The sequence below is a fragment of the Corvus brachyrhynchos genome, unplaced genomic scaffold (genome assembly GCF_000691975.1).
Source record: "Corvus brachyrhynchos isolate BGI_N302 unplaced genomic scaffold, ASM69197v1 scaffold142, whole genome shotgun sequence".
Lineage (NCBI taxonomy): Eukaryota > Metazoa > Chordata > Aves > Passeriformes > Corvidae > Corvus > Corvus brachyrhynchos.
Genome location: NW_008237226.1, coordinates 1,978,374 through 1,992,804, shown reverse-complemented (window position 1 = coordinate 1,992,804; position 14,431 = coordinate 1,978,374). Strand labels below are relative to the sequence as shown.

General features: G+C 38.3%; 1 protein-coding gene across 1 annotated transcript in view; it reads left to right on the top strand.

Moving 5' to 3' along the window:
* Positions 1-8,019, top strand: part of SRI (sorcin) — a gene marked incomplete at its 5' end in the record, with an annotated part of 9,036 nt that extends 1,017 nt beyond the window's left edge. The window contains 7 exons of the mRNA XM_017729248.1: positions 581-664; positions 3,741-3,810; positions 4,550-4,593; positions 5,608-5,755; positions 5,916-6,029; positions 6,487-6,545; positions 7,243-8,019. Of these exons, the coding sequence (XP_017584737.1) occupies positions 581-664; positions 3,741-3,810; positions 4,550-4,593; positions 5,608-5,755; positions 5,916-6,029; positions 6,487-6,545; positions 7,243-7,269 (546 nt within the window). The remainder of the gene's footprint in view (positions 1-580; positions 665-3,740; positions 3,811-4,549; positions 4,594-5,607; positions 5,756-5,915; positions 6,030-6,486; positions 6,546-7,242) is intronic.
* Between the last annotated feature and the right edge of the window lie 6,412 nt (positions 8,020-14,431).

The following is a 14,431-nucleotide window of genomic DNA, read 5'->3' as shown; positions in this document are numbered from 1 at the left end:
CTCCGACCGCCGCTCCCGCCGGGAGGTGCCGCAGGCGCCAACCCGGGGCTGCGCCCGCAGGAGAAGGGAGGGAGGAGGCACATCCCACGCAGCTGCTGCCGCGGGGCGAAAGTCAGTGCTGAGGTGTCATTCCATGATTTTCACTTAAGAATCAGTTTTATTTAAAGATTTTTACACTTAATGCATATTCCTCCATGTATTTCCCCTAGAGATCTGTTTAGCTCAACTTTTCTGAGGTGGAAAGAAAAATCTGCAGTGCCTTATTATTTCTTCTGGCCGTTTTCTGCTAGTAGTAGAATAAAATGAAACCTTGGGATAGACCAAGCTATATCTAGATCAGTGGCTTGCTCCTGTGCAAGGTTTTACACTGATCGGCTTACATTACGAGAAATTAGTATATCAGTACCGAAACTGAGAGCTGGTTTTGTTTTGTTGGGTTTTTGTTGTTTTTTTTTTTCATAGGGAGTTTCTTTTTTGGTTTTTTTTTTGGCATGGTGTGTACAGAAAAACATAAGTTGGTAAGTACGGATCCTTTACTGAATCATTGATTTAAAATTAATTTTCTTCTTGATTTCCGAAGTATGGAGGAGCCCCAGGAGGACCAGCATTCCCTGGACAAGCTCAGGATCCTTTGTATGGTTATTTTGCTGCAGTGGGAGGGCAGGTAAACCTATAAAATGTTATTTACTTCTTTATTTACTTCAGGATTTTTTTTCCTGGGGAATACTTTCTACCTTTGGAAGGAGGAATGCCTAGTATTTGCAGTGAGAAAAACTGATATTTCAAAAAATCCAGAATTGTTTTACTTCGCCTATTTGCTATATATATCTGTATTAGTCTGTGTTACAGCTGTACACATACAGGAACTATACAGTTTGAATAATGCTGTTAGTTTCTATATTGTATGTGTAAATACATACATACAATCACAAATATATGCATGTATGCCTATATTTCCTATATAGGTATATGCAGGGAATATATAGATGCATGAAATTTTGTAACTGATTTGTGACTCAGCTCTGGGCTGGTGAATGCTGCCAAGTTTAGGAGAAAGAAACCAGAAACAGTGGAAAGCATGGGCTGTGGGGATGGCCTGGGTAAGAGCAGGAAATGCTAACAGGAAAGAGGTCATTACATGATGTTAGTAGACTCAAAAATGGAAAAGCAGTCATAGGTTGTGCCAGCATCTGGGTTTACTGGTAGCATAGAGTGATTATTCTTTTAGAGGAAAGGCATTCACAACTCTTTTTTTTTTTCTTCCCTGTCATTCTGCACTGCATTTTTAATTTCTTTCCTGTAATTTTGTGGCATATATTGTTTGTATGATCATGTATGTTACTAGAAGTAAGTGCTGTTTGAACTGTACTACAGAGCTTAGGAGCGATTAAGTTAGGTTTATTGAACTGAAGTTCCGTGTCTGTTGGCCATATTATGGCTATTTATTGCACACTTGTAGGGTGTGTGCAGATCTAAAACTCTGCTCTTGGATCTGTTATCCTTGGGTAGGTACAACCACAACATGAATGTTTGAATTCAGCAATATTAGCTGATGTTCAGATTCCCACCATAACTTGGATTAGTTTTGTTCTCTGTGTTACTCTTTTGAATTAATAATGCATCTTGCAGTCTGTATCTTACTTTCTTCTAACTGCTTATGAAAATATTTAGACCGTGTGTTTTTGTAGTAAAGGAGAACACTGGAATGACCTCTGTGTAGTGAGGCCTCCCTGAGAAGGTGGAGCCCAGCTGAGTTCTGCTGAACGTGCTGACAGGTTGTCTGCCAGCTGAGATGTCTCTGTGTGCAGGTGACACCTGGATGTGTGCCAGGAATCAGCAGTGGAGCCAGTAACTGACGCTGGAAACATGAATAAGCTCCTATTGTAAAGAGAAAGGGGGGTAGCAGCAAACAGGATACAGCGCTGTGGAGAAGAGGTGGTGGGAGCTGGACCTCAGCAAAACATAGATATGGATACTGGAAGCTGGGGGAACCAGTATGATCAAGTTAGCACTTCAGAATACTTAAGTTAATACTCTGAAATACTTTCTTTTTGTAGAAATAATTCCTTACTGAAATGAACTCAGGCTTTTGAAGTTATCCTTGGAATTTGAGGTGTCTGTTTCTGGGACCAGTGGCTGTGCAGAAGTAAAAACCCTGTAAGGAGACAGTGAAATGGAACAGAAAAATTATCAGTTGCTTTTATAGCCACCCATGCAACTCTGTAAAAAGCCACATCTCAGTTATCCATATGTACTTACTGAAGAATTAGTATGTTTTGGTTATGGTTTGCTGCTCTCTGTGTTGTTTTTATGCCTATATAATATATAATCTTTTCTCTGAGCTTTCTTTGAAATAATTTACAACAGGGATCTTGTCTTTGACTTGATGAACTAGTTTCCTAGAAGAAAGTAAAAAGTATTGTTTCAAATCTTTATTCAATTGAGTCTGTCTTTGTAGGAAGTAGTAATGTAATTTTTAGCCTGTTTGCATAGCCCATATGCGTTGTCTAGTTTAGCTGCTTATGTTCTACTGAAAAAAAAAAAAGACAAGCATCTTTTTGGTAATGTTAATCTTGATTACAGTCATGCTTTTCTATCTTCCTCTGTTTTAAAGTTACGCAGTTCCTATCTTTATTTCAGAGGGTACAAAGCCTTTGAAGAGATTAGTTACTTAATATTAATAGATATTTCAAATCTTCTTTTCCCCCCTGTGAATATAAAGCATTAAATACATCTGTATAATTAGACTGATGGAGTAGATTGGAAGCAGTTTTGTGTTTAGCTGCCATTAACTTTACATAGAATCAAAATGTTGCTTTTTTTTCCAGACCTTGTCAAATACCATTTAACATAGAACTACTATTTGTCTTTTAAACAATGATACTTCATTTCTGAAGGTTATCAGGCTGTGCTATTCCCACCATACCATTTGGTAGCATATCCCTGTTCTTGAAAAAAAGTGCTTTCAAAAGTGGGTTTAAAAACACTAGGAAAATGCTGTAGCAGCAGAATAATAGAATGTGCTGAATTGGAAGGGACCCACAAGGATCATCGAGTCCAACTCCTGGCCCTGCACAAGACACCCCAAGAGTCACACCAAGTGTCCAAGTCTGTTGTCCAAATACTTCTTGAACTCTTAACAGGCTTGGTCCTGTGATCACGTCTCTGGGAAGCCCATTCCAGTGCTCAACCACCCTCTGGGTGAAAAACCTTTTCCTGATATCCAACCTAAATCTCCCCTGACTCGGCTTTTCATCTTCTAATGCGTTACAGAAGTGGCATCATTTTTTTGTGTCTACAGACATAATGTTCCATTCCTGAATGAGGTTAAATTAAACTCTCTGTGAACCAAACTTCCTGTTGGGGATATGAGGAATAAAACTTCTTAGAATTCCAGCTCCGCTTCTGACAGCTCATTGCTTTCCATGAATTGGCAGTTGTTTTCTCTCTTTGGCCCGGAGCAGGATTTGTTGGAAGTGAGGCATTTTCCAACCGTGTGGCTAGGTATCTTTTCTGGGTTTGTTTTGTTTTTCTTTTAAAGTTCTTTGCTTTCTGCGTTTGCTTGTTCGCTAGCAACTTAAAATTTAAAAAAAAACTGGAATTTTTATATTTGTCAGTTATGAGGATATCTTGAGAAGGGTAGCTAATGGAATGCCACTGGAAAGGGAGTGGGTACTGGGAATAAGCAGCCTGGGAGAGGGTGTTAAAACAATAGCTGATACATCTTCTGTTATCGAAAGGATGGACAAATAGATGCTGATGAGCTACAGAGATGTCTCACCCAGTCAGGGATTGCAGGAGCATATAAACGTAAGTTAACAATTTAAATAAACAAGCACATCTAAAGCGCACTAAGTCTTCTTCCCATACTAGAAAATGCTTGTAGTTGTGCCTTCTGCAGAGCTGGGGTTTTTTTTTTGCATGGCAAATGGGTTTCCTTTCCAAATCTTGGAAATGTAAATTCTCTGTATTCAGTTCTGTGCACCAAGGACTTGCCTTCTCAGCCTCCTTAGCTCCCCGCTCTGCTGGGCTGTGGAGTTGAAGTGGTTTGTTTTGTAATGGACAGACTGTTCTTAAAAAGATGCTTTGCTTTGGCTTGAGCTGAGCTTTGATAATGACCAAAATCTGTGGCAGGATTCCTCTGCTGAGATACCTCCTGTTCAGTTCACAGCTTCTGTGAGTGAAACTGGCTTGAACAAGTGGTGTCTGTGGGGGGTAACGTAAATTACCACTTTGAAACCCAAAACTGTTAAGGATTAAGATAAGAGCAAGTTAATTTTAAATGCAACTTGAATTGCCTCCAAATTGTCCACTGTCAGTTTTTCTAACAAGTAATGGCTCTTGCTTGGATCAAAATACGGTATGGCTGTATACAGGGGAACCAATTACATAATACTTTATGCATTACAATATATTTTTATATATATATAATATATATAATTTCAATTTCAGTATATAATTTCACTTTATCATAAATCTGAAATTTTATGTTTAGACAAAACTGAAGATTATGGTCTTAATTTATTTTTCCTTTTTCTAATTTTAACAGCTTTCAACTTGGAGACTTGTAGACTTATGATCTCAATGCTGGATGTATCCTTTACTACGAAATGTAAACATTTTTGCATTATGTAAGCAAAGATGAGAGAGTGCCAAAACATTTGGAAAATGCTTTGTAGTTTCCATTCAGCCTTTACTTGATAAGTCTTGTGATCAGTGTGATTGGGAAGCTACAAAACTCCATTCCTACTAATTTTAAAGAATGAAGAAGTAGTAATAAATGAGGCTCTCAGTGACCAATCTTTTTACAACAAGTGGTATCCCTCTAAGCCTGGGAAACTGTTGCTCCACTAAATGTATGAAGGGTCACGTCTGGTGGCCCAGAATAAAGTATTGTTCAAATCACTTACTGTGCTTTTCAAATAGGACAACTTTCCAATTTTTCATCCTTCCTAATGAATTTTAAATATTTGTACTACACAGCCTGAATACAATCTAAGTCCCCCTAAATCCTGTTCCATTAATTAATCAGGTTTGAGTATCTAATGGAATGGTATGTGGCATTCAGCAGTAGGACCTATGGAAGACTTAGATATACTGTGTAAGGTTGGAATCTTGGGAGGTTTTTTAGCCAAAACTTAAACTGAAAGTCTTGCTGCTGAAAAAGAAAAAAGCAGAAATGAAACTGGAAGGGCTCTTAGCTCGCCTTGAACAAGCCACTAAGAGTATGAGAGAACTGATATAACAGTTTATTCTTTGGCATCTATTTTTATTTCAGCTATGTATTTAATTGGTTACAATTATATAGCAGCAGGTAAAAGAGAAGTGTGTCAACTAAAGTAGAAGTCACAAAGAGAAAATGGCTTTAGCAGGTTTCACCGGGAAGAAATAGGGAGAGTAGGTTCTCTCACCTTAGGTTTTGGGCAGTATTACCTCCATCTGTGCTGGGGGATACTTCAGTTAGTTTTCTACAAGAAACATAAATAATAGTAAAATCTTACTAATACCTTCAGGCAAGAGTTTTTAACTACAGAGAGATGCCTTGTTTGTCTTTTTTGTTGGTGGTTTTGTTTAGTTAAGAAATGTTTTTCTTAGCTTTGAAATCAGAGGGATATGTCTGGCACCCTGGGATTTAACGAGTTTAAAGAACTCTGGGCTGTGGTCAATGGCTGGAAGCAACACTTCGTAAGTTTTGACAGTGATGGAAGTGGCACAGTGGATCGCCAGGAACTGGAGAAAGCCTTGATGACTATGGGTAAGTTGTGAATTGTTCTTGCTTCTGACACTGACTTACACCATTTCCCAGTAACAGTTTTCATCCTGCAGTAACTAATAGGTGATATTTCCAATGAAAACATGTTGGATTCTGTTAATTTACCTGTCTTTTCACAGTAAGACTTTTTATTTTCAAATAGGATTTAGACTGAGCCCACAGGCTGTGACTGCAATCACAAAGCGATACAGCACTCAAGGGAAGATTGCATTCGATGATTACATTGCCTGCTGTGTGAAACTCAGAGCTCTCACTGGTATGCTGGATTATAGCCTTGTTACTGTCATCCCCATAATATATTTCTATTTAATAAAACCTGATTGTTCACTTATCTCCAGTTCAACTTCGGCATACTACAAAAGAGGTTTCTTTCAATAGTCTACAGGCAGAAGTGCAACAACTGTAGATAAAGGATTGTTTAAATTCCCATGAAAAAAAGGACTTTATACTGATGCTGTGTTTACTCCAGAGACTGGAAGAGTTACGTTATCAAAATTGGAAAACTTTGTTTATTAACAGAACATAAAGGGTTGTATATGATAAATACAAAAATGTAGAATGGGAAATTAAGTCTTGGAATTAACTGTAGTATTCTTCATCAGTTCTCCGTCATGTGACTTGGGGAATTTTAGGAAAGTACTATACACTTTAAAAAAATTGTTTATCTGTAATTCTTCTTACCCAGTTTCTGTTTTCTTAATGCTTTTTTGCAGAATGCTTTAGAAGAAGGGATACAACTCAGCAGGGTTTTGTGAACTTCCACTATGATGATGTAAGTGAATTTTAAGGAATCTATTAAAATTCCAGGGTAAAACAAAAGAAAAACTTAAGACAATGTTATTATTTGAGTTTGTGCCTACCTTCCCTACATGTAGAGTGAGAACCCAAAAGTTCTGGGGCTTGTTGAGTATTGTCTCAAAAAGCTTTCCTGTATTTTACAGAGTTCTATAAAATGTTGTGTACTTTTTTCTGAACTTCTAACCAGAGGGGTTCAAGAAGATCCAAGAAGCTACACCACTTGCTAGCATCACTTTCTGTGACTTTTTTTTCATTTTCTGTTTTAAAGCTTGGTAGGCATTTTTCCCAGGAAAGGTTGGTGGAGGTCTGGTGGAAACAGACACAAATCACATTCAGTCAGGCTTGTGGGTCTGGGCTTCCTAGCCACATCTGTGCTGCTAAAAGAGAACACTAGATTAAAATCATTCTGGATTTGGGTGTTTTGGGGTTTGGGGGTTTTTTTGGTGGGGGGAGGAGGGCCATGTGTGCTAGTTTTTTGTTGTTATTTTTTGTTGTTGTTATCATTAAGGAGATACTTTAACTATTTGCATATTTTCATAGGTATTTTAAAGCTTTACTGTTCGTGGACTGAATTTCTTTACAGAAAAGTGTAGTGACAATGAGTATTGTCGGAGAAAAAGTAAAAGGCCGTTCTCTGCCGTACATCTAATAAGTGGTTATTTTCTTCTCAGTTCATACAGTGTGTTATGAGCATCTAAATCAAAAGGAAGCAAGCCGTGGATGGTCATGATTTAACATTCCAGGTTTATGAGCATCTAAATCAAAAGGACGCAAGCTGTGGATGATCATGATTTAACATTCCAGTGTGTGTTTTGCTTTGCCAACTCCTCCAGTGATTGTGTATCTCAATATTAGAAATTGCATATTTTATGAAGGTATCACTTCACACACATTTTTTTAGTCTCGATAATGAATATAAACTACTTATGTACTGTTGTCTCTAACTTCCAATGTGTGATTATTAAAGATGCTTTTATTTTCATAAACTTGCAATTCACTATGTATAACTCAGATCATGCAAATGGTAAGATTTTCAGTAATGTGTCTACTTAATTTTTCCCATGATTCACAAAAATCAGTTTCTGGACTGCAGCTTATCTTTTTCTGACTTAAACAGTAACACATGTATGACTTCAGAGGATACATATTCTCTGGTCTTTGACAACGTAAGACAGATGTACAAACTGAAAGGGCTTTTGGAATGGTCATTTTGCACTGGTCTGTTAGAACATAAGTAAGTTTTGGTTGCTTATTTTGTCAGCTCTTTTGGAGATGAAGCCTGTGACACCATGCACTAAGACTACCTGCTAGAACTTCTTTTAAGCAGGGATGCAGCAAAACATAGCAGAGAACTCTTCTAGCCTTGTGCTCTGGTACAGGGGGCTTTGTTCCTGTAAGATTCTTTCTTTGTTTGTGTCACTGCATAAAACACTTTTAAACATACAAAAGCTGTGCTGTGTCAGTTTGTGCATCAATTGTCCTTTCACAGGCAGACAGACTTCAGTTACATGTAAAGGAATGTTTCTATCTCCTCCACTTTAACCCCTAGCAAGTGGCCCTCCTGCCTCAATATGCCAACTAACATACACGGGCCAAAACACACTTGGAAAAATCTTGCCAGATTACTCTTTCAGGTCTCAGCAATGTTACCAATGCTGTAGAGTGTTCATGAAAGCAGATACAGACAGGCAAGACTTACTTGCCTGAGGCTTTTCAGGGGAAAAAAAAAACGGATTTTTGTTAGGTGGGAGTTTTCTGGTTGCTTTTGTTGTAGAGATTTTTGAGGGGAAGATGGGCATTGTATGGAAAGAGGGAGCAGCACAGCTGTACAGAGGTAGATCAGACTTTTTTCCAGTGAAGTAAGTTAATGAAACTTCTGTTAATTTTGGTCACTTCTGCCTACCACAGAAGAGAGATAGATGTTTTACTGCTTGTGAATGCAAAGAACGCCAGAAGAATGTTAAAGGTATATTTCTTAAATAAGTAGTTTAGGGCACTTTTGGAGAGGAATTTTTGCATTAAGGAGTGAAAGCAAAACTATACATACATGTGTGCATATATATGGACACATGCATATACATCATTGGACAAACGACTCTTCAGAGCAGGAATCTTGCTCGGAGATACTGTAGTATACCCTGCTTTGTGGAGATTACTATGAAATCCTTGTCTTTAGTTTCTGGGCTATAAATTCAAAGTGGGCTGGTCTCACCTAAAGAAGCAACTTGTACTTACTGCTTGAATTTAGAATCCTTTGGATATTGCTTGTAGTTACACTTCAGAAGCTAGTTCTCCTTCTACCCTCAAAAATGAATTTCAAAGGCATAGATGACATTATACATCCATATCCTGGTAGTACATTGTCCTCTTGCACATGAAGTTGGGAAACAGATGGAATACTACAGAAAGTATTTCTAATGGAATGACCAAAGTCCATAAAGGTTCATCTGAGTGTAGCAGCCAAATCAGTTCTGTTGCAGTTCAAAACTGACAGCTGATGAGGTTAGTAAGAGTATGAAACAAAGGCTGTTCTTCCTGTAGGGATTTGATTAGACTATTTTGTATAAATACACGGCTCATCCTTACACTGTTAATTTTACTAAAAATAGTAAGACATCTCTACCAAAATGTTCATTACCCACACATCTTCACTTCTGCTTAGTTGTGTTTCTGGTCTTGTAGTGGCTTTGCTGGGATAGAATTAATTTTCCTTACAGCAGCCCAAAGGTTGCTGTGTTTCGGATTTGTGACTAATCAGCATCAATAACACACCACTGTTTCAGCTGTTGCTGGGCAGTGCTTGCACAGCATCAAGGTCTTCTCAGTTTCTCACTCTGCAATCACAGTGAGTAGGCCGAGTGTGGGCAAGAGTCTGGGAGGGAACTCAGGACAGCTGACTCAAGTGGGCCAAAGCACTCAAGACCCAAGGACCCAAAACTCAAGTCCTTCTCAGTTTATTTCCCCAGGCTGAATTGGTATTTTGGCACCAGCCAGTTACTGGGCAGTGAAATGCTGCAAGAAAACAGTGTGAACCAATAGGGTTTTCTTATCTTGTAAACACAAACCAGTGAAAACTGGAAAAAAAACTGTTCCAAAACCAGGAGAAAATTCTAGCTTCCTCAAGAAAAAATAGTTTTTTGTTTTCCATAAGCATTTCAAAAGTCCAGTGTATTCATAGGGACTGATGAGACACATCATTTTTCAAGTTTAGAGAGAAACTAAGCTAATACATACAGATGCTAAGGAGTTACTACAGTTTGCTGTCATAGCTAAAAGAAAGCCACCTGAAACCTTTGAGAAAATTGCTTCCCCGTTAAGAGTAGATTCAGTGGACAGACTGAATATGCAAGTTACCTGCTTTAGAGAAACAGTTATTCTCAGAATTAATGGTTTCTCTTTCCCACAAGGCATACTGGGAAGGATACTTAAGTGACACCAAGTGGGGTTGAGTGCTCTCAACCTTTGAGCAAACCACTGGGCATAGTTTCAAACATATTTTTTCTAGGTTGCCCTTAAACATGCAAGCTTTGAGAACAGCAGGCCCCTAAGAAAAAGATTTAAGAAGCTCGCTGGATCATTTTCAACGCTGGAATTCAAAAAATAACATCTGTATTCTACTACTAGCCTCTTCCCATGCATGCAACATCTTTTTTTTTACAGAGAGCTGTAAAACATAAAGTGCTAAATACAATGACTTAGAAGAACAAAATACACACAACAGTCTGTCATTGAAAGTCACTTTACTGATGTTACAATATGTTAGTAACATTGAAAACCACAGGCATTTGTATTAAATACGTTTGTAGAAGTGGATACTGTGACGCTGTTATTATTTAAAGTGAGCAGGAATTTAGAACCCCAAATTATAATGATTTGATTTTATAAAAAGCAACATTTTGTTTAGCTACATGAAAGCCAGATTCATTCAACAGCCCAATGCCTGTAATGTTTATGACAAAAATATCACACTCAAAGCTAGAAAGTTGTAAATTGCAAGGCTTCACTTTGATGTTTGTCAAAATCATACGCTTTTATTACATCAGGTATGATTTTTAAAGGATTTTAACTAGCAAAGACAATGATATTATGCAAATCATTGTTTTTGCCAATACTAGCCCAGCCACAGTGGTGAAACACGATTCTCCTTGCCTCTCTCAATAATGGCTAGTATGAGTGAAAAAATAGCTTTTTTTTTTACAGCAATGCTCAAGTTAGACATCAGCACAAAATGAAGCTGGCAGAGCCAGTTGGTATATACCACCCCAAAAGCTTTGCTGAAAGAACTGGTCATACAGTAAATAGTGTTTTCTCCAGATTAAAAATTCTGTAATGCTTTGCTATTCTGAAAAAAATATTTTGCATTTATGCAACAATAAAAATAAGTACTGTATTCTATATAAAACATTACCTATTGTAATATATTTTTATCCTTAAGAAAAGAAAAATCAGGTTATATATTCACAGTTTGAGTATGTACTGGACTGTATTTCCAAGCATAAAATATGCAGAGTCTACACAGGCAGTGAGCAGGAGTTCTTGTACCAATAATCAAACTAAATCAGCATTTGCTGTTCTATAGAGCCTTACAGTATTGCATCACTAGCTGCTCGTACCACTCTACTTACAAGGTCAGTCAGGCCTATATACAGAATTTCTAATATGGTTGTAAAAATAGACTCTCCATGCTAAAGTTAGAATATATAAGGTCTTAAGGCCTCATGTTGATTTTTTTAAAACAAAAACTTTTTTATTCAGAGGAATACAGAAACAGAAAAACAAAAGCTTGTTGCTTTGACATTTTATGCTCTAGCAATTAAAAACTCTGTTAAGACAACTTTACCTCTCCCTTAGAGAACATGTTTCTTTTTAACTGCTCTGTGCTTATTTTCCCAAATTTTTCTCATCTCATTCTGAATTATATTATTATGGCCCATAATTATGGCCCATCTTAAGTAGCAGAAGTTTTTAAACAATTTAAAGCTGGTTTAGCTGAAGTGATTTTGAAACTGGTGTAGACTGGATTTTAAAGAGCTAGAACTGCCAGACCTGACTAGGTGAGCCAATTTTGAAGCCAGGCACAGTGTCTCAAGTGTGAGCAGTATCTGTGTTCTGAACTTACTGCTTGTTTTCCTTACTTGGCTGAGATAGGAATGTTGACTGTTGTAGTGCTCCTCTAAATACTTGCAGAAAACTGTTGTGGAATGACAAGATACCATGTGCTGGGTGCACAAGCTGCTGTTTCCAAAGCTCCAGTTTACATCAGCATCCATACTTGAGACACCAGAAATGGTTTTCATAAGCTGACTTAGAAAATATTTGTGTCAAAGGAGATTTTTACCATAGATGACAGAAACCATTACTTCCTTTCCTGTTCCTGCAAAAATCACACTTAAGAGAGTCCTCTTTATATTGCAGCTATGTTTACACAACCAGTTTCACTGTTTCATTTTTCTCTTGCCTTATTAGGAAAGTATTTATGTGCACACAGGAAAATCACCCTACCGTGCAGTCGCGGGATCACAACCTGCACGTATTTGTGCAGTTTATTCAAATTTGTCTTCAGGAATCACAGAATATTCTAGGGAAGGGACCCACAGGGATCATCAAGTCCAACTCTTAATTGAATGGCCTGTACGGGGATTGAACCCTTGACCCTGGCATCATTAACACCATGCTCTGACCAACTGAGTGCATCAAATGTGATCCAAGTCAAATCCCATATTGCTGATAAATGTATGATTTGGAAGCCATGCAAATAGTGGGTCATCAGCTCAGCAGTCTGATGGATAATCCATTCTTGGTATTCAGTGGAGACTGAAATCCTCAAGCTGTTTAAAAATGAGGCAAATAACATCACATTGTGGTTGAAAACAGTGGTCCAAACAGTCCATTGTTACCCTGTGACACTGATACTCAATTTAGAGAAAGAAACAGATGATCTTCTGACTTGGAGCAAGAGAAACAGGAAACAGCTCAACTGTTAGGTTCACAGACTTGGTGATTAAAGAAGCTTAGCCTTCAACAATGCTAGAAGTTGAGAGACACACAGGATGGCTTAGTCACTGAGTGGTTTTACCAGTAGTCTTCTGGTTTAACCACAAGTAACTAAGCCCCAAAACAGCTGCTTGCTCAATCCCCACCCCCAGTGGGATGGGGCAAGAGAATTGGAAAGGTGAAAGTGAGAAAACTCACAGGTTGACATAAGAACAGTTTAATAATTAAAACTAAATAGTTACAGTAATAATAAGAGGAAAGAATTAATGAAAAGGGAATCAAGGGAGAAAGAAATAAACCCCGAGAAAGACAAGTGGATGCAAATGAAAACAATTGCTCACCATCAATAAACCAGTGCTCAGCCAGTCCCTGAGCTGCAGTTCCTCACTGCCAACCTTCCCCCTGGATTGTTGCTGAGCATGGCATCATATGGTTTAGGATATCCCTTGGGTCTGCTGTCCTGGCTGTGTCCCCTCCCAACTCCTTGTGCAGCCCAAGCCCACACACTGGTGGGGCAGTGTAAGGAGCAGAAAAGGCCTTGGTTCATTGCAAGCACTGCTCAGCAATAACTAAAAAATTCCCTGCATTATCAACACTGTTTTCAGCACAAATCCAAACCACAGCCTCATACCAGCTACTGTGAAGAAAATTAACTCATCCCCAGGCAAAACCAGTGCAAAATCCACAAGACATGAGGCATCATCACCTGATTATAGCACAAGCAGAAGATCACAGAATCACAGAATGGTCTGGGTTGGAAGGGACCTTAAAGACCATTTACCTCCAACCCCCTGCCATGGGCAGGACTTTCCACTAGACCAGGTTGTTCAGAGCCCCATCCAACCTGGCCTTGAACACTTCCAGGGATGGGGCATCAACAGCTTCTCTGGGCAACCTCACTGCAAAGAATTTCTTCCTAATACTTCATTTAAACCTACTATTATTAACAGCATTGGAAAGACCCTATCCATAGGGACATAGTGTGGAAAGGTGACCAACTTAGCAGCTTTCTGATGTCAGCCAACTCAGAGAGGCTGTTAATGGATGAATGTTTCATGAAAACGCTTTTCAGTTGGAGTGAAAAGGGGATGGAAGAGAACAGGAGCTCGCTGAGTTTTACACTGGAGTGTGATAACTCTGCTTACAACAACTAAGTATGGGATTCGATGACAGAGCAAGTTCTAAAGGCTAACTGAAGAGCATCCTCCTTTAGGATTATGGAGTCTCATCCTTCTTTCACATTACATCCTATCCATTAATCAATTCCTCAATGAAATTACAGCAAATTTGGTCAGGTATATGCATGTCTATAATAGTGTAGGTACCCATTCTCAGCTCTGGTTTTGAAATGAGTTGTCGCATCAGTGTTGACAAGACCAATCAGTCCAAACCAGCAATAGGGATTCAAGTAAGAGGATTTCAGTACATTAACTATTGACACCATTTCTTTCTGATTTTAATCCAGGCTATAGCTCAAAGGTCCACTTGTTCAACAGCACGATCATTATTTCATGAGCACATGAGCTCAGCAGGTTCAACATCTCAAATCAGGGACTCTTTTATCATTTGGAAGAAGCAATCTTCAAAGTCAAGTCACACTTCAGGTGACTGGCAAGTACTGGCTTAAGTTCACAACTTAAGCAAAGATAGGCTGTATAAAATTAACAATCTTCTTGAATCTACTTACTTACACATAACAAAACTATATGTGAACTATCAGTCACAACCATTTCTGGTATATTGCCTGAGATTACTGAAGTTCTTAAGTCAACAAATCCAGAATTAGTAGGTAAATCTTTACTTGTTAAACTGTGGCATCATTGTGCAGCATTATTTTTAGATACGATCTCAATTTTCCAGTCTCCA